Source organism: Ambystoma mexicanum, chromosome 8 (genome assembly GCF_040938575.1).
Source record: "Ambystoma mexicanum isolate Mex_15411 chromosome 8, UKY_AmexF1_1, whole genome shotgun sequence".
Classification (NCBI taxonomy): domain Eukaryota; kingdom Metazoa; phylum Chordata; class Amphibia; order Caudata; family Ambystomatidae; genus Ambystoma; species Ambystoma mexicanum.
In genome coordinates this window covers 43,000,163-43,020,240 of record NC_090929.1, presented here as the reverse complement: position 1 = coordinate 43,020,240, position 20,078 = coordinate 43,000,163, and the positions used below count along the sequence as shown (strand labels likewise).

At 45.9% G+C, this 20,078-nt stretch overlaps 1 protein-coding gene across 1 annotated transcript in view; it reads left to right on the top strand.

The window, feature by feature from the left end:
* The window catches only part of C8H9orf78 (chromosome 8 C9orf78 homolog), a 66,653-nt gene that overhangs the window by 12,944 nt on the left and 33,631 nt on the right, over positions 1 to 20,078 (top strand). The window contains exon 2 of the mRNA XM_069609241.1: positions 18,595 to 18,654. Within this exon, the coding sequence (XP_069465342.1) occupies positions 18,595 to 18,654 (60 nt within the window). The remainder of the gene's footprint in view (positions 1 to 18,594; positions 18,655 to 20,078) is intronic.

Sequence of the window (20,078 nt, the reverse complement as noted above, 5' to 3'; positions counted from 1 at the left end):
GTAGTCAATTATTGACTGAGCTTTTGGGGAGGACCACGTTTTCTGGGGTGGTTGATCGCCCGGTACTTGTCCATTTACCATATTACGATTGCGTAGTGCCTGACTCCACTTAAGCTCCTGACATGTTACTTTGTCATTTGTTAACAATTTAGCTGAGTGGCATGATCATATTTGAACCATGAGCAGTTTAAGTCACCTGCGCAAATTGATAGATTCTTGGTGTCTATTAATGTCTGATCAATACAAGAGGTTGTTGAGTCCATGAAGTTTTTGGTGCTGATTTTGGCTGGGTTCCAATATCCGTTTAAAATAAGCAAATGTTTCCTTAATTCCAGGTTTTCGTCAGTAGTTTGGAGCAGTGCACTTTGCACAAAAGGATTGGGGCAGGAAGAATCAGCAAGGCGCCACCTGGTGTTTATTTTAATTATGATTACTAGTCCAGAAGAAGGTCGCCCCTTTGCAATTTTGATTGCAGGATTTAGTAGTGTCAGAAATCCTTCCCTTGATGGTGGCTCGCACAACCCTGTCTCCTGTAGACGAGTGACGAAAACCTTTTCTAGATCTGCTTCGAATTTGTTGAATAAATGGATGAAACCTCTTGTATTCCAAGAGATGAATTTGCGAGTAAACTTGTTACTGTTTACTGGTGGCTAGCGCCGACCATTGGTCTCATGAGTGTCATTTTTCGCAGAATGGTTGAAATTTGTACTTGAGGTCTCTGTAATTGCCATTGCTCTACGTAGCGCAACACGTCGATACTCTTGCGTTCCTTGAAAGGTGTTCTTTAGGTTTGTGTCAGACCTGAAACTCATCGGTTCAACCGATATGTCGAACCCAAACATTAGCAATTCCTCTGATGCATTCAGAATTGTATTTCGGACTGATACTGAGATGATATGTAGCAGAACCTGGTCACACCACTTTTCAGTCGCATATTCTACTATTCGTATGTCTTCAGACAATCGTTCGAAGAGATGGAATGCGAGAAAATCATTTCAGTACATTTTTGCGGTTCAAGTCACGGTCTTCCCGATGTAGATTTTGTAATCTCAATTTACAATTCAGAGAACTTGCACCAGGTCTCAAGGAAGAGAAGGCACGTGAGGAGCAACGAGCCTGCTTCTTTTCTTGAAATCGGGTGTTTTTGGGTTTTAACCGTGTGGGCAGTTTGAGACTGTCCTCAAAATTCTTCGACTGTTGTCCTGATTCGTCTCCTGCCTCGCTCTGAGGTTTGCCCTATGTGAAGGTTCGCGCTGAACATCCTCGGGAGCCACATTAGAGGAGATGATGGGGTGGTCAGATGAAACTTCGTCGGAGTATGTGGAGAAGTTACATATATCCATTACTGATCCCGATCTTTTGCGGTCTGATTCGACTTTGTCTCTTGCTTGCTGGTGCGACAAAACGGTCAATTCCACTGAGGTTGTTGTCTACGTGAACAGTTTTTTGGTCGTCAGGTTTTGGCAATTCTGTTCTGCAGAATAAGCCGGTCCTGATATCCGAAGTAACATTTCTGATGAATTTCTGCGACTTTGTTTGCTGGGCACGTTTTTTGGAATCGGGCAATTTTTTTCCCAGGCACTGATTGCCTACCTTTTGGTTGCAGAATTTTTTGATCTAACCTCATGGAGGCCTTTATTGATTTTGCCGGGCCTTCGAAAATTCCAAAGGAGGCCGAAGATATTTCGGAAGTCAACCTTGGATTTAGACAATTTACTTGTTCTTTCAACGATGACACTGGGGCAGACTCAGAAGGATGCACGACCTGGTCTCTGGCTTCAGCTTGAACGGCCGGTACAGAAGATACTGTTACGTCTGTAATCTTCAAAGGTAGAGTGTTAACATTTGTATTTTGTGTTAGTTCTTGCAATATATTGAGGTCTTTAGTCGGTCGTAAAGATGCTTGAAGATTTGTAGGTCCGATGCTTAAGCTCATAGCTGAAGAATGTCTCATCAATTTTACGGCACCAAGCAAACTGTCAGATAAAGTGTCGTTCTGACAATGGTGACGCGCTGCAAGATCACTTAATCGCTCTTGCCATTGCATCGTTTGCTTAGCTTCTTGTGCCAATTGTGCTTGCAAGAAGTTTGTCACAGAGTCAAGGATTTGTCAATTTTTTCTTTTAAAGTTGTTAGAAGTGATGTCTGGTCTTTGTAGGCCTCGTGCAGTGACTCATACATCTTCAGAAACGGAAAAGTGCTGCAGATGAAGCTGCCAGAACGTTGTTGTAGATCTGCATTGCAGCTGCAGAGGAAAGACTTGGTTTTGACTCTGAGCTGGTTTTATCAGCCAAGCATGAATGCAAGCTGTTTGTATTCTCCAGTTGTGGATCACTTGCCGACGACAAATTCACAACCGTTGTAGCAAGGATGTCTTGTAGGGGATGTGATGTTTTAGATCGTGAATTTGCATTTCTTGGTGTACTGGATGGATCCATGTTGAGAGTTTGTACTCTAGTCTTGATGTAGGATGTGCTCGTAGTACCATCTGCTGTGCCACCAAGATTTCGTTTGTCACGTAATTGTGGACAGATTTTGCTGCTTTTCCCCATCGAAGTACGGCCAATGTTTCCACCGAATCCTTGTGGATGATCAACATGGTCGTCATAATTGCGACTATGTTGGTGGGCTATGTGTCGCTGATTACCAGAGTTCATATAGCCATGAAGAGACTGGGTAGTACGTGGTGTCGCATGTTCCTTGACTTGTTGGAGCTGAGAAGGCTCAGAAGTTCTGTACGGCAACAATTAAAGGATGGTTAGCCGCAACCACAGGATCTTTATCCAAACATGTTGCAATTGACATCATTTCATCTGTTTCAAACTGTCGGCTCCCTCTTCGTCTTGCGAGGCTTCCATTATTTCTGCATTCGAAAGGTGAAAAAAAAGTGTCAACTGTTTCAGAACTGATCCGATTTGACGTGAACTGAGATGTGTTGTTAAATGAAAATGTTCTTGATTAATTTAAGCTTGTGTAAAGAAGAATATAGCTTGCGTCTGTCCAGTTCTGTCTCCCATAGCTTTTTCTTAACAAAAGGTGTTAAAATGAATTGAAAGATAATTCTTTATATTGATCAGCCAGGTCATTTGGCATAGGTCGATTACAAATTTTATTAAATAAAAGGAATCGCCATTGTGGTGCTGGCACACAATTGGGAAATAGCAACACTCCCCCACAACATTCCCTCCCGCTTGCGCATGATGCCCTTTTTTCCAAATCAGGCCATTGGTGATGCACTGGATGACCTTTCTAGTGTAATATTTTAGGAGCGGGACTAAAGAAAAGTGGCAACATCTATACTCCAGTTTCATTTGGTCTGAAATATTTTCTTTTTTAATAAGATGTGGAGTATGGGATATCACTATGTGCTATCTCCTGGTTCCCTAAGGTGGTAGCTCCTGCCTACTAGGTGATAGCTGATACCCAGGAGCTACTTTTAGCTTCTGCTCCTGAAATCTGAATTTCGATCCCTCCGGGGCAATAGGTTTATAGTTGAATGGAATAGACCTATTGCTTTTTTAAAAAAAAAATGTACACAATATGTGCTACATACCAAGCAGCTAGGAGGGACCTAGGGGAGATTTGCTTGAACAATATAGTAAGAATATCTGTCCGTGTTACCAAGGAGCTTTTCAAAACCTAATTGGGCCAACCATTTGGCCTTGAGCACAGGAGTTTTCAGATTTTATGAACTGCTCAATCTCTTCCTGGTTAACTTGTGAAGACCTGAAGGGGCGAGCACACTTGCTTCAGGGGAAGGGAAACCAATCTTTGAGGTGCACTGAAGTTTGGAAAAGTGATGAATCCAGTAATCTTTTGATATTGGATTAAAGAAGCAACTCATTACCCAGTTTCTTATTCATCAGAAGTAAAAAGGTTGAGAAGCCATGCTTCCCGGTGGAGTATTATTCCATATGAGTTGAAGTTCAGACCCTTGTCAAGGGCATTAAAGGGTACCTGTGCACTCTTGGGTTCCAGGAAAGAATCTTCAAGAGTTTATTGTTAAAGGTGTTTCATTCTGATCTAGTTGCGCCGTCTGAATGTAGAGCTGGAGGCAGCTGGGACCATTGGGGTACAGTTGATGTTTCGTTCTTCATCCCTTTACTCAGGATAGAGGACTTCCCTCACGGAAGGCCTTTTAAAGTGTCAAGTTCTGCCGCCAACTCTCGGTAAAGCAAAACGCCTCCCCAGGTACTGACTGCAGTGAATATTAGATTTGATGCACTGGTTGTACATTATGTGAGATGGCAAGTAAATAAAAGCTATAGGTAACCGACTATGCAAGCAGTTAAATGAGCATACAAACACCACTTACCTTCTCACGCACCAACTGCACTTCGGGCAATAGCGCTGCCCCCCTGACAGGTGAAAACAATAGACAAAGTCCAATATTGTAAGCTGGAGGAAATCCTACTATGTACCGTCCTCTGCAAAAACTGCTCTTACCAGTGGACTTCGTTAACCTCATCATAAAGGCTCGTGCTACTCCGCCTCACAGATGGCATTCAGTCTGACTGGTTCTCACTAAAATCACATTGACACTGTCTGCGTTATCTGCTTCAAGGGGTAGTATAATCACCAAAAAAGCACAAACGGCTAGCTCAGATTTTTTTTAAATGTAATTGAACCACTCCTTCCTTCTTCCCACCAACTTCTACTCAGCTGTGCAGGTCCAAATAGTCTACAATTTAAAAGATCCAACCCTTTCAATGACCACCTCCACTACAGGCTCTTGGTCTTGCATATAGTATGAACAGTTATTCGGACCAACACTCAAATTCAGGGAGACCACAGACTCTCAATTGTTTTTAAGAAAGGTGGCTGGTCTGAGGCACCTAGTGCTATATGCAAAAGAAAGGGTCTGCGTTAGGCGCACCAACCAGCAGTTTTCACCTTGCTCAGTTCAATATAAAGGAGCCCGCCTTCCATGTAAACCTTGAAAGGCGTGGGGTTCTCTTCCTTTTTACTGGGTTATCGCATCTGCTTGGAACCCTTAAGCGAGACACTCCCTACCATAGAGAATTCTCCCATGTCTTGTATAGTGGATGTAACCTACAGATTTGGGCATGGGGTGTCGTAGCCACCAAGGAAAACGGGGAACACGCTGCCTGTTAGACAAGATTGTATGCAGTGACCTCCTGGCAATAGGAACCCAACCTTTGGTATAAGCTTGTACTACACAGGTTGGTAGCGTGTTGAGCAGCCAGGCTTATCTCAAGAGGGGTCAATGTGAGCTGTAGGGGAGTTGCACAGATTCACAATGACAAGTATTCAAATAAACTTACACACAAGGTTTCTTGAATAAACAATTATTAATTTATTGATCAGTCAGAGTAAACCTTCAGAAGGGAGCAATATGATATGATAGTTTATTTATATAGCGCCTATATACAATGTGTTTCAAAGCGCTTCAAGGAGGGAGGGGACATAGGAAAAATACAGTTACATTCAGCAAAAGTCCTTGAAACAATACAGAATGTGAAAAAACTATCATAATAGGCCTGTCGACATTTCTGATAGTGCAAGTGCATAGAACGAGTAAGGCAAGAGGTAATGGAAAGGAAGGAAAACAGAGCAAGCAGTAACATTACTAAGTCTGACGACAATTTACGCAGTGCAGGTGGTAACGGGGTGGGAGGGGGGGGCAAGTGGAAGGAGGGGGGGGAAGGAGAACAAGACACGCTACTGAGCAAAAAGTCAGTGACAAATTGAAAAGTAGGGGGGGGGGGAGGGGGAGAACAACAGGGGGGGGGACAGACAAGCTGCTATCAAGAGTCACGGGACAGATGATAGGAGTAAGTGCTAGGAGGCAGAGTCTAAGGGGGGAGAAAGGAGGGGGGAGTAGGAGGGAAGTTGAAGAGGATGGAGATGAGGAGGGGGTGAAGCGCAGAGCAAGAGGGGGGGGGCAAGCAGGGTGGGGGCACACAGAATACTCACGGGGGAGCAAACAGAATCTCCGGGGGGGGGGGCAAACGGACACTCACGGGGGGGCAGGGGGGTGTAAACAGATACTCACGAGGGGCAGAGGAGGGGCACACAGATGCTCGCAGGGGGGGCACACAGATACTCATAGGGGGCAGGGGGGGCACACAGATACTCACGGTGGGCAGGGGGGGCACACAGATACTCACGGTGGGCAGGGGGGGCACATAGAAAGTCACAGGGGGCAGGGGGCACACAGATACTCACAGGGGGCAGGGGGGTGTAAACAGATACTAACGGGGGGCCGGAGCAGAGGGGGGGCACACAGATACTCACAGGGGGCAGGGGGGCACACAGACACTCACGGGGGCACACGGATACTCACAGGGGGCAGGGGGGTGTAAACAGATACTCACGGGGGGCAGGGGCAGAGGGGGGGCACAGATACTCACGGGGGCAGGGGGGTGTAAACAGATACTCACGGGGGCAGGGGCAGAGGGGGGGCACATAGATACTCACGGGGGGCAGGGGGGCACACAGATACTCACGGGGGCAGGGGGGTGTAAACAGATACTCACGGGGGCAGGGGCAGAGGGGGGGCACACAGATACTCGCGGGGGGCAGGGGGGCACACAGATACTCGCGGGGGGCAGGGGGGCACACAGATACTCACGGGGGGCAGGGGGGCACACAGATACTCACGGGGGGCAGGGGGGCACATAGATACTCACGGGGGGCAGGGGGGCAAATAGATACTCACGGGGGGCAGGGGGGCACATAAATACTCACGGGGGCAGGGGGGTGTAAACAGATACTAACGGGGGCAGGGGGGGGCACACGGATACTCACGGGGGCACACGGATACTCACGGGGGGCAGGGGGGCAAATAGATACGCAGGGGGGGCACATAAATACTCACGGGGGCAGGGGGTGTAAACAGATACTAACGGGGGGCAGGGGCAGAGGGGGGCACACAGATACTCACGGGGGGGCAGGGGGGCACACAGATACCCAGGGGGGCACACAGATACGCAGGGGGGGCACACAGATACCCAGGGGGGCACACAGATACGCAGGGGGGGCACACAGATACTCACGGGGGCAGGGGGGGCACACAGATACTCACAGGGGGGCACACAGATACTCAAGGGGGGCAGGGGGGGCACATAAATACTCACGGGGGCAGGGGGTGTAAACAGATACTAACGGGGGGCAGGGGCAGAGGGGGGCACACAGATACTCACGGGGGGGCAGGGGGGGCACACAGATACGCAGGGGGGGCACACAGATACGCAGGGGGGGCACACAGATACCCAGGGGGGCACACAGATACGCAGGGGGGGCACACAGATACTCACGGGGGCAGGGGGGGCACACAGATACTCACAGGGGGGCACACAGATACTCAAGGGGGGCAGGGGGGCACATAAATACTCACAGGGGGCAGGGGGGGCACACAGATACGCAGGGGGGGCACATAGATACTCACGGGGGGCATGGGGGGGCACATAGAAACTCACGGAGGTGCCGGCAATCCGGCGTACCGCGGTGGACAGGGCCTTAGGAGTGGGCCTTGTGAGGAGGGCCGGCCAAGCCTGCCGGCCTCCTCATTGGCCCAGATGTAGTGGGCCAGGGCCAATCCCAGGCCACCAGCAGCAGGATGTAAGGCACTCCGGTGCCCAACAAAGAAAGGAAAGAAAACGCCATCTTGGAATGGCCGTGCCTCGAGGACCCAGTGAGGCAAAAACACACAACAACACACAAAGCATGCCAGCAATCTGCAATTTCAAGCCAAGAAAGTACATGTGGCTGATGGCAAAGTCACGTAGTCCAAATTAGTAGAGTGCTATAAGTATGCAGTGGTGCCATCATGCGCCGATACAATAAGCCCAGGGGGGCTTACCTGCAGATTCGAAAATGCACCGTGTGCATTGCAGGGCCTCAGGATGGAAGAGGGGAGGCATCCAGGTCGCAGCTCCGGTCGCCGTAGATGGAAGAAGTGAGGGGAGAAGGCAGCAATATAACAGTAACACTCAAATACACTTCACACAATACACACTCTGAATATCTCTAAAGCAGTTAGTACCCTTTTGGGATGGCCCACACACAACCTACACCCTCCGGTGACTTCAGTATCTAGGGTGCCGGGGACGTTAATATATCGCTGTTGCATTTTAGAATCATTTAGGAGTAAGTCAAAGGAAAAGGTTATTAGAACATACAGGAGACCACAAATATCTTAAGCAGGCAAATACTTTGAGATCCCCCAATAAGAGTCATTCAATAGAACAGGCTAAGCCAAAGTCACTTCTATCTGAGCTGAAGTACTTCTGGTAAGTAAGAACAGTCTTTGCACAATAATGTTCTAGAAGTCTTTGAAGAAAAAGAATCAATGTAGGGCCACAAGCTGTTAGACTTGAGTAGTAGAAAATGCAAGCAACTCTACAGCAAGAGGTAAGTTCTCTCAGACTTTTACAGTACCTTTTGTATTGAAGGAAAAAGTGCAGCAGATGACTCCTGTTCCTGAGCAGCTCTGCAGATCTCTCTCTTCCTGGGCCTCAGTCGTGGGGACAAAAGGGAGGACTTCTGGGGACTCATGCACTGCAATGGGACGGTCACCATTCGCAACCGGCAATCTTCAAACAAGTGGCTGTTCATGTTTCAGCTCCTCATGTCTACCGCAAATAGCAACACCGTGGTTCCTGGCTGTCGAGATGGGCTTTTCTTGCTTCTGGGATCCTGCACTCTGTTGAGGGGGGCTCACACTCGGTCAGTCCTTCTTCCTGGGAGTCCAGAGGATCTTCCTGGAGCTCTTGGCCAGCTTAAAAGCAACGCACACAATCTGGTGTTTCTCTCCCTGGTGTTTTGGTTTCCAGCAGCAACTCTGGAAAGTCAACTAGCTCCGAGAGAATGTCCAGGGGGCTTACTTTGGAGTTGATTGGTCCCACCAACTAAAGGGGAGAAGTCGTCCTTGCATGGGGCTTTTCTGTTTATAGGGCTTCACCAGGCAAACCAACGGTCTAGGAGTTTCAGCAGGCGTCCTCTTCAAGTTCTTGGTTCCTTCTTCCAGTGGTCGACTCTGCCTTCCAACCCAAAAGCTTTTCCTTTTTATTCAGTTCTCTCCCATTCAGGGATGTCATTTAGGGGTTGCCAGAGGTTGCAACTGCGACCCCTAAGGTCTCCCTTGTGACCTCTGTGGTCCTTGCACCCCCTACAAAAAACAATTGTTTTTTTTTGTTGGGGTAATGCAAGCTCCTGTGCTGTGGCTCTTTACTTCTGGAGTGGCTGGCTTTCTTGTTCAGGCCTCCTGTTTAAAAAAAAATAAACAAAAAAAGAGTGCCACAAGTCTAACAATTTCAGCACTGACCCTAAATAAGAAAGAATAGGCATACCAAATGTGTCTTCTGGAATTCTATACAATAATTGCTAGACTCGTTAAATGTTTATTTCAGGCACACTTCAGACAATGCATCACTGATTTTAGTCTGTTCTTAAATGCCTCAATTCAGCCTTTCATCCTTCTGAGGTCGATATGAGTACCAACACAGGTTAGGTGATATTGGGTGTATATTTTTTCTAATTAAAGTGCTTAAGCGCTGTTTGTTTATTTATAATCATACCCTGGGGTAACGGGGCGCAACATTCGCAAGTATATGCGAAGCTTGATGTCACAAAGATATATACAGATTACATACAAGTAGAGATTACAAGGGTGTATATACAGAGAAGGTGTTTTTACATGCATGGTATGCATCAGGAGAATGCGCAGGCAATTCCCAAGAAGGTGTATACAAAATAAAGCCTTGTGCAGGGATAATTACAAAGATACTGTCATAGCAGTGAGCATGTTGGGTCATATGGTAGTTACCAAGGCGGAGGCCAATCAATTACTGGATGGTAGTTATGAGTCCTAGTTGTTGTATTTCAGCCATGTGATGGTGTTGGATCTGAATTTGTGGTAAGTTTGGTCTGTTCTTAGACTGGGAGGCAACATATCCAGAGTTTGGCCGCTTTCACCAGGAAGCTGTTGCCGCCAATTGTGGATCGTTTATAACTTGGTATGGAGAGTCGATCTCTGTTGGCAAGTCTTACTGGTCTCGTGGACGTCTGCTTATGAAATCTCTCAGCCAGGTAAATAGGTGTGGCATTGAGAGATTTGTGAGTCAGCGATGGAGTTTTTAGGAGGACTTTGTCATAGGTTATGAGCCAATTATTCTGACAATGAAATGTGGTCTCTTCTGGATATGCCTAAGGCCGCTCTAAGAGCATCATTTTGTAAAGTTTGGATTCTTTTGATAGTGGCTTTGGACGATCCTAGGTAAGGGGCATTACAGTAGTCTAGGCGTGAAAGGATTCGGGCTCTGGCCAAGGTAATGCAACTGCATGTCAGAGATGAATGTTTTGCCAGTGCGTTCAATTTGCATGTGTAGGCTGTTGCCATCGATTATGAATGATGAGTATTTGGAGCCACGTTTTTTTAAAATTGGACGGGGTGCCTGGGATAATGAGTTCAGTTTTATCATCATTCAGGCATAGACCATGTGTGGCCATCCATGCCTGGATGAAAATATGCACTCTGTTCACCAAGGCCAAATCCTTTTCATAATCCCCTGAAAGCGGGAGGAGGATCTGGGTATCATCTGCATAGTTAGTGTAGGTGATACCGAGATGATCCAGATCATCGAAGAGGGGCTTAGTGAAAATATTGAGTGTAGGCGAGACGCATGAACCCTGGGGCACACCGCAGGTGATGGGTATAGGATCTGCGCTGCTAGCGGCGAGAAGACCCTCATTGTTCTACCGTTTAGGAATGATCTGATCCAGGTAACAGCGTCATCAGAGAAATGTGCTGCTGTATTTAGATGGTTGCAAAGGATAGCGTGGTCGGCTAGATCGAACGCAGCTGAGAGATCTAGGAGGAGGAGGAGGAGGAGGAGTAGTGCTGATTTACCAATGTCTTTGAGCTCATCGATTTGGGTCTTCAGATCGATGAGGGCAGTTTCTGTGCAATGCTGGGGACGGAAACCTGATTGTCTGGCTCCTAACAAGTGATGTTCCCGAGTGTACGCTACCTTATCCAGGATTATTAGAAGGAAGGGCACAGTAGTAATGGGTCTATAGTTAGTGTAGATGGGTCAAGAGACGTTTTTTTTTTAAGAGTGGGAGTACCCATGATTGTTTAAGGGTTAGTGAGAATGATGCCGGTAGCGAAGGACGCATTGATTAGTTTGGTGATGAATGGAGATGGGTCACGGGCAGCATCCTTCATGAGCTGCGCAGGGCATAGGTCTCCCTGACAGAAGGTTTAAGGGACAGAATAATTTGTTCCACTTTGAGTAGAGACCTTGGTAAAGTTGAATCGCGTAGATTCATCTATGATAGTCTTACAAGTGGTATTGGATGCAGGGAGATCATTTAAGGCAGTTCTTTTGCATGACATTTTTTTTTCTGTAACGTGGCTATTTTATTGGTTAAGGCGTTTTTGGATATCTTCACACCATTTATCTTTCGTGCATGTGTCGGGTAGTGCTATTGGAGTCACCGTTTCTTTAAGAATGGTGAAGAGTTCCTTTGTGTTGGATTTGGTGTTGGATATGCGTGTGTCAAAGGATTTTCGTTTTGCTAGGCATATTTCTTTTTCATAGAGGGAGGACAGTTTAGTAAGTTTGAGCTTATTGGCTTCAGATGGATGTTTTGTAGCCTCGGTTTCTTTTTTGTTGTCTTACATTTTTTAAGAAAGGTGTAACCCATTTATTCAGATGAGTTTTCTGCTTACTTGGTCCTAGTTTCGCGGGAGCGATCTGGTCCAAGGAGGTGGTCATGATTTTATTATATTCATTGACCAATCTCTCAGGATCAGTGTTAGGGAGTGAGTTAAGAGTGGGGAGTAGTATCAGGATAAGCCTATCCACAGTAATACTCTTTTTAGTTCTGGTTAGTGTATGTGGAGCCCTAGGGGCCGTAGGTGGTGGAGGTTTATTGGTGGAGAGCATAAAGGACACAAGGTGGTGGTCCGTCCAGGCTAGTGGTGAGATGGATAGGATGTTGGCCTGGCAGTTGTAGTCTGCCACCCAGTCAAGTTTTCTGCCTTTATTATGGGTGGCAGTGTTACTACTTTGAGTGAATTCAAGTTCAGATAGGGTGTTAGCTGTGGTTATGGCAAGTTGGTCTGATTGGTCATTGAAGCCCATATTCATGTCTCCAAGTAGAAGTACTTGCGAGGAGCTTTTAAGGTTGTTGGTTAGGATAGAATTGTCATCCACAAAGGTTCCTGGAGGGCGGTATATCAAATGAATGTTCAGGGTTTGGGCATTAGTTAAAGGGACTTTGACTGAGAGTAATTCGCACGACTGGATGTCGATCTGGGTAGTCTCATGGTGAGGCTACATTTGTAGATAATAGCGATACCTCCTCCTCTAGAATTAGGTCTGTCATGATCATAGGGCCTGCAGCAGGGTGTATCCATGTGTTGGTAATAGCGAGGAAGTCCAAGTCATCTTTCAGGATCAAGTCAGCTATATCTGTAGCGTGTGCTACCAGAGATCTGGAGTTTAATAAAGCTCCTTTATCTGTGGACTCGTAATAGTGTAGTTGGGGGGGGGGGGCGGGGGGTTGTTGAGGTTGAAGTTTACTGTACATGGGCTTTTTTTGTGGGCCTGGGTCCACGGTAAGGGAAAAAGGGCAGGCTAGGAATCCTAGGTTTTGGGGAGATATTTAGCGACCTAGTGAGTGGCTCATACATTTTGGCTAATCTCGCTCTAAGGCGTAGGTTTCTGTCCGTGGTTGGGCAAGGCTTGCATGGGAGGTAGTTTATGGCATCTGCCATGTCCGTAGGTGACGTGGTAGACGGATTAGGCAAGGTGGTGGATGTCAAGGAGAGCAGTGTCCTGTTAGCAGGAGTGGTGGGTGTCATGATGTGGAGCGTAGTGCTCAGAGCAAGGATTATCGTGTAGAAACTCTGATTAGTTGCTAAGGGGGGCATGCTGATGAGGAACTAGACTTTAGCATAAGGGCTGGGTACCACAGTGGTGTATTAAACAGCAGTGGAGTAATGGGCAATGGTAATGCTTGGTGATGCTAACTCATGAGGCTGGTGGCAGGTGGGACTATTATTTGTAATCGGCAGACGGGAGTATGTAGATTCAGTATCAAGGGTACTCCTAGATTCAAAGTTTTGCTATACAGGCTATAAATTACTAAACAGGCTAAGATGTAATGTACATGCAGATTAAAATCAATAGTTGACCTAAAATCGGGTCAATGTCGGTGGTTCACCTAGATTCGAAGTTTGCTATATAGACTTAAAGTGCAATGTGCAGACATCAATAGTACACCTGAAATCAGTTCAATGTCATTGGTTTACCTGGATTCACAATTTACTGTATATGCTAAACTACAATACAGTCAGGTGAATGCAAGTTTCAGCAGTTCAAAGGTTCACATGGGTTCAAAATCACAATCATAGCCAGATTGTAGAAGTGCACTTCCAGAAGAGTGCAGTTCATCGTGGTTGTACCTGTGAGGCAGGCGCGGCAATAGCGGGCGTGGTCAGGTAGCAAATGTAATAGATTGGGTATATCACGTGCAATGACAGGGCCAGTAGGTCTAATATGCGTTAGTGGCAGCACGCGGGAAGAAGGCAGAAATAATGTTAACACAAATGGTAGATAAAGTTTTCTTGCTGCAAGCAGTATGGTACCTGTTGAGGGAGTCTGCCAAAGGTTCCACGGCTGCCAGAAGGGAGGCAAGGTTTCTGGCCGACGGCCGGAAAGGCAAGGACAGGCTGGGACAGGGGAGTAGGCCTTTGTGCAGGCCTTTGTGCAGGCCTTTGTGCTGAGGCTGGCTACGCCTCCCGGCTTGGGGATTGGTTTGTTATAGGGGCAGATGAGCCAATCTGGTAAGACGGCAGCCTAGGGGGTGCCTGTTTAAGGAAGTAGATCGACTGTTAGTGTCGATCGGGCATCTTGGAATGGCGGCAGCAGGGAATCTAAGCGTAGGGCTGAGTCAAAGGCAGCAAAGAAACGCTGAGTGGCGAGCGTTGTGGAGCATGAAGGAAAATACTTGCTGTATGTTGTGCATTAAAGTGGTGCTTTTATATTGAATTGCGGCGAGATCTTGGAGAATGAGGGTGAACCCACGGGCTTACCTGTACGTGGGCGGGAGAAGCTTGTGCTGTATAAGAACACATCATGGACGTCTGCTTGCATTCACAGTAACTTGGTAATATGGGCCTATAGACACTGATCTTAACGATACATATGGCAATCCGTTCTTGTATGAATGTACATCAGATTATAGTGATATCGTAACCATATTTTTTGTAGTGTACAATGCTATGTTATGTTACTTTGCATTTATATAGCGCCTTATGTACCATTGGTATAGTCTCAAGGCGTTGGTAGGTTGAGCGCCCTCGGGAACCGAAGTTCAAGTCAGTAGAGAGAGTAGGGAGAGTCAAAGGTGCGTGTGAGCACCGTATATGTGTGCAGCTGGTGTGGCATTCGTGTAATAGCTGCTTCTTGGCGTTGGGTGTGGTGGTTGTTAGTTCTGGCAGGATTTATCCAAACCGATTCTGGCTGCGTTAGGCCTGAGGAGAACGCCTGGCTGGAGGGTGTGTAACCAGCAGTGTTTAGTTGGTGATGTGGAGTATGAGGCGGATGTTAGTATGAGAACAGTTATACTGAATGGTGTGATAGTATCTCTGTGTTCTAGTTGAATGGTGGTGTAAAGGTATTCATATTTCCATCTTCTCTTTATACATTTCGTTCATTTGTCCATTTGCTATCATTACATCCATTTAGTTAATTTAAACCGCAATTACTGTTTTCGTACGAGTTATATATATTTTCATTTAATTGTTTTGATCTACTTTCCTCATTCTATTCTGTTTGACCTTTTTAGTTTACATTAGCGGTCATTAGTTGTGGATTTCTCGCTTGGATCTTGGTGTTGTATTGTTGTTTGACTTATTGTTATTCGAGATCTAGTAATTTGTTGAGTTGGTGTCATTGCGATGCTGTTATTCAGTTTGAGCGCAGGCGGGGTTTTAGGGGAAGAGCCAAGTTTTCAGTAATTTGCGGACATTAGATCATCAGTTAAGCAGATGTGGGGTGGGAGTGCGTTCCACAGCGTGGTGGCCAAGGCTGAGAATGATGATCCGCCTAACCTGACAGTTTGTTTTAAGTGATGCCACTTCCTGTTTTGTCATCGGGTGAAGGGTTGTGGTCCATCGCTTCCTGCGATTATTACTTCAAGGTGGGGTCCAATGACATACGTCATCAGGGGTCATGGGTTGTGTGATGTCACTTACGTGACCCCTGGCATTTTGATGAGATGACGTCCCTGCTCCCATTCATTCCAGCCTAGCTGTCAGTCACGCAGCAGGGTGGCTGTCATTGCCGGATAGTCAAACGGCCAATCACTACATTTGGGTCTCCTGGGAGACTAAGCAGGGGAGTTTTGCGCATCTCCCTCACCTCCTGCCCACCCGGGAGCCAGAGGCAGGCTTCACTTGTGAATCCCGCCAAAGGCAAAGCGAACAAAGGGGCCTTTCCACAAAGAAATGTAAAAAAAAGACCATGGCTTTTGGCATAAATGGCACCCTTGGGTGCTTTACTGCAGCTTCGAACACAGCACGCAGTAAATGCACATCACAGTAGTTAAAAGTAAACCACTGCCACCGGCCATTCATTGAGGAAAGGGTAACCTAAAAATGGTACATGAGTAGCTAGACAAAGGGGATACGAAGTAACCCCTCGAGCACCCTATTGTATGCGTGTGCTGGATCTAAAAAATTTATACATGTAGTCAATTTCACTTAACTGCTCTAGTAGTTTATCCCAGAGAAGGTATTTAAACCTTTGGGAAATCTGGAAGACTTCCCTGTGTCACTGCACTGAAGTTGCTGTGTGACAGTGTAAAAGATGATGCCAATGGAGTTTGTCAGACTCCACAACCAAAAGAAACAGTGTTCAAAAATCACATTAAAATACACGAGAGAGTGGGGAAAAAGTCTTGCTCTATCCAGGTTAAAAGAAAAAGCAAGTCCTCAAAATCTAGCAAAGTTGCTGGCGGTCTCTAAGGTAGAGGGAATTGGCACATTTCTGAGAATGCTCCCTAACACCGCCAACACCACATGTCCTACCATCCCGCGATCCCAGAGGTGTTCCGACAAACGTTACCTCACATGTGTGGGTGCACCTACCTGGGGGGGGGGGGGGAGGCTAAACCACTGGTAACCCCAAGCCTTTCGTCAGAGCAGATTTTGCTTATGTGACAACCTACAGATTTGGGCCTAGGGTGTCGAAGCCACCAAGGAAAACAGGGCACCCCATGCACTTCTGAAAAGACCCCCGTGGGCACACCCCTTTCCACTACAAACATCCATTGTGGTTTAGTGCCTCTTCTCCCCTGCCCCCAACCCACCCAAAACAACTTATAATTTTTTTAAAATGTTTTTTTATGCCCCTTTCTGCCCCCAGGGTGGGCAAAACGTACTGCCCCTTGCATTGGAGGGACAGTCCAATGTTTCTGGTGAATATTTGGGGTGTAACTTCAGATTCCAGTACAGGTTCAAGTAAGTATTTGGCCGAATGGCTGGTTTTCAGCTGGAATTTGGCCAAAAGCGTATTCAAACCCGAAGTTCGGCACATCCCTAGTTTTTATGCAGGGCGAGTACCATTTGCATGATACTCTACCTTGCTGGCTAGTATGGGGATGTTAGAAACCTAGTTTTATTTTTCATTTACTGCTAACACACTTTGTTTGCCGTAAATGGCAAATGCAGGTTTCACTGTGCATGCTTGACAGCATTGCAGCAAATATGAAGTGTGCTTAAGGTGACATGCACTTTTACAAAAAGCACTGGTAAAATATTTCTTCACCATACTTGGGGCAAGTGCATTTCTTAGGTAGTCTGTAAAATGAGGAACTCGCACTGCAGGATTTGCAACGTGTGTGTAGTTGTACTTTACAGAACAAAGCAATAGTACGCAGTTTTGAATAACCAGATTGAGTCGATGTAAGGTAGCCAGCCGAGCAGTGCAAGTGCAAAGTACAGTTTATTCAAGCTATAGTTACTGAGCGTATAGACTGCAGTGAATCTATTCTACTCACCAAGTACTCTGTTTCCGCCTGGCACGATATTTGTTCTTTTGACACCAGGAGTAGGGCAAGCTGGTCTCTCCTAACCTGGACCTAGGTTCAACCCTGTCCCATGACCTGGTGATTGAGCGACCGTTCGCTTATAAGATTCCTCGCTTCCCCATGTCTTACTCTCAATTCTGTCCATCTGTGAGCGGTTCGCCTTCTTGCCATTCAGCGTTGATTGGTTCTTTCTGGTTTTAGGATCTGTTTTGTGAGCCACTGGTAATCGTCTCACATGAGCGTCTCGTTTTGCAATGTCTTTGGGTTGTATTGTCGTGAAGTTGAGCTAAATCGGATGCCCTGGTACTAACTGCAATCTCTACCTGACTGCCAAAGCTTAGCTACAGGAGGGTGCAGTTGAGACACATGTTTGTACTCTGCCCCCCCCCCCCCCTTTGCTTGGCACCTTCTACGCCCTTTCACTTTTTCTGTTGTAGGTAATCCAAACATGCCGTTCCCACTCTCCTTTCCCAATAGCTTGCTTCCTCAGTTTGCTCCCTGAAACCATTGTATTGCTTGTCACATGCTACAAAAATCCTAAAATCACTCTCTCCAAATATTGCTCAGTGAAATATAATTATGGAAACAGAAGAGCAGGCCTTGCAACTTCTTAAAAATACTAGACCTTCAGGGCTAGTTCCTTAGTTTACACACTTGACCTAAGAAATGCACTTGCCACATTGTGAGGGGTGACAAAATATTTAGCAGTGCTTTCACCATAAGCACAATTCACTTCAGAATTGGTGCAATGCTTCCACCCAAAGGCCAGCCACACACAGTGAAGTTTGCCATTTAAACCAAATGTAAATGGAAAATAAAGTTTCAAACATCCCCATGCTCGCTAGCAAGGTCAATTAACATGCAAATGGTGCTCGTCCTTCATAAAAATATCCTTGCCTAGGCGAGTGGGGTAGTATATTTCGCGAGCCCTGAGAAAGGGTGTGTCTGATTGCCAGAGAGGCTGACCTGCAAATATTGTTCCCATAGATTGACTTTCAGTGGCCTATTGCGTTGACAGATTGGTGGGGGGGGTCTCTTTTACAGACTTAATGTATGCCTAAAGAATTGTTTGACTCTAAATAATGAAATTGCAGAGTTTAAATTTGTGGCGCTAAATTGAATTTCCACAGCAGTAGGTTAACTTTTACAAAATACATTGTCTGATACTTTATGTACTGGTTTAATCTAGGGCTATATGTACAGAGATCCAGTTAAGTTATCTTGCTATTGGGGGTAACTGATGTGCAGTGTTTGGAGATGGGATTTAAAATACTGTGGCATGGCCACACCCAAGTACACACGTTATTTTTAATGTTAAAGTGCAGATAAAGATATTTTCTATAGTGTTTTTCCACACCCCAGAAACTACACATTTTGGGATGCTGTTAAGCGGAGATTCTGTGTTCAATGTCTGCTCACTAAATGAGAGGAAAAAAGGGGCAATACGGTGAATAAATAGGCAAGTGGATAAGATATAAAATGGGGACAGTAACAATCTTTTTTTTAAATGTTTTTATTTTGCTACAGATCAAAATTAGAAGAAGCAAAAGAAGTCCAAAGCCTCAGGCGGAGGCCGAATGGGGTGAGGTGAGCCTGTCTTTATTTGGGAGCTTCAGTTTCAGATTAATGATGGTTCTACTCTCTGTTGTAAGATGTTACCAAGGAACTGAACTGAGTTTCCCAGTAAGCTGAATAACCTGGCATTACCTCTAAACATGTTGCTTTGCTTCTCCTCAAACATTTAGAGACGTGAATCCTAATCGTCCCATTGTTATGGGAGGTTGTGTTGCTGCAGACTCAGCAGGTGGTCTAGGCAACATACTGTGACATTTGCTTGCTTTTTTCCTCAGAGTAAAGATTTTGATTTGTCTGATGCATTCCCCTGAGGATTGTAGCACTTCCTTTTGATCGCCTTTTTCAGGACCAGACCAGATGTGGGCAATTTTAAAGCACTATGGTGCATACCCACAACCCCTGTGTCCGCTTTCTGCACTACACTATAGTATTTGAACCATCATACACTGTGGGAAGGTGGTTGCTTGTACAATTGAAATCGAGGTGGTGGAATTGTCTAAAGCAGGGCTGTGTTGGTGCCCTTCTTCTTTAACATCTATGTGGTTTGACCTCAAACAGTTGCTGAGTTGAGAGTTTATTACCAAGTTTGAACCATTCTACATAGGTTTTGATGTGTCTATTGTGGTGCTATTAGTATAGATGCTAATTAGGCTAATCTCTACTGCTTGGGAGAGGTCCACCAGAAAAGATGGGTCCTGGAGAAGTCTGTCTCCAATGCACAATTGAAACTGGCCCTTGCCCTTTCAGAATGTATGGGAATGTTTAATAAAACTTTGACACAACTTGCCTGGAAGGCCTTGTATCACAACCCCTTTAACTTCACCTAGAAACCATCATAGTTTTTTCCTTCACTTTACCATTTACTTTGTCATACATTTACTTCTTCATGCCGTTACTGCATCTTCAGATCAATGTTGCAATGTGTGTAGTTAAGGCTAGCTAAAGGTTAGGGTTGGGGTCAGGCGGCAGCATAGATGTAGCATATGGGGTATAAAAGTGGGTAGAGAGGGGTCCCCCCCCCCCTTTCCTCACCCCCCTCTACTGACAAAGTGAATGCTAGGGGAAGTGAAAGTCAGGAGAAGTAAATGTGACCCAGTGAATATATAAAGAACTGAATGCAGATAAAATAAAGACATACCCAGCGCCTATATCAGAACCAGACCTATCGCTTCCTACAAAGACTTGTGGAAGAAAAATGCAGATACATGAACATGATTACCTGAAGAATGTTGCCAGAAAATGTAGCTATAAGTACATTTTAAAGGAGAACTAGAAGAGAATGCTGATTCAAGAAGGACTAGGCCTTTATATTCAGCACCAGGCATAGAGTAGCTTGGCGAAAACTGATTATACGCTTGTAGTCAGGATGGAGAAATTAAACTTGGCACATAAACACCCTATTTACTTGCACACGTGTGTTCTACAGCCTTAATACA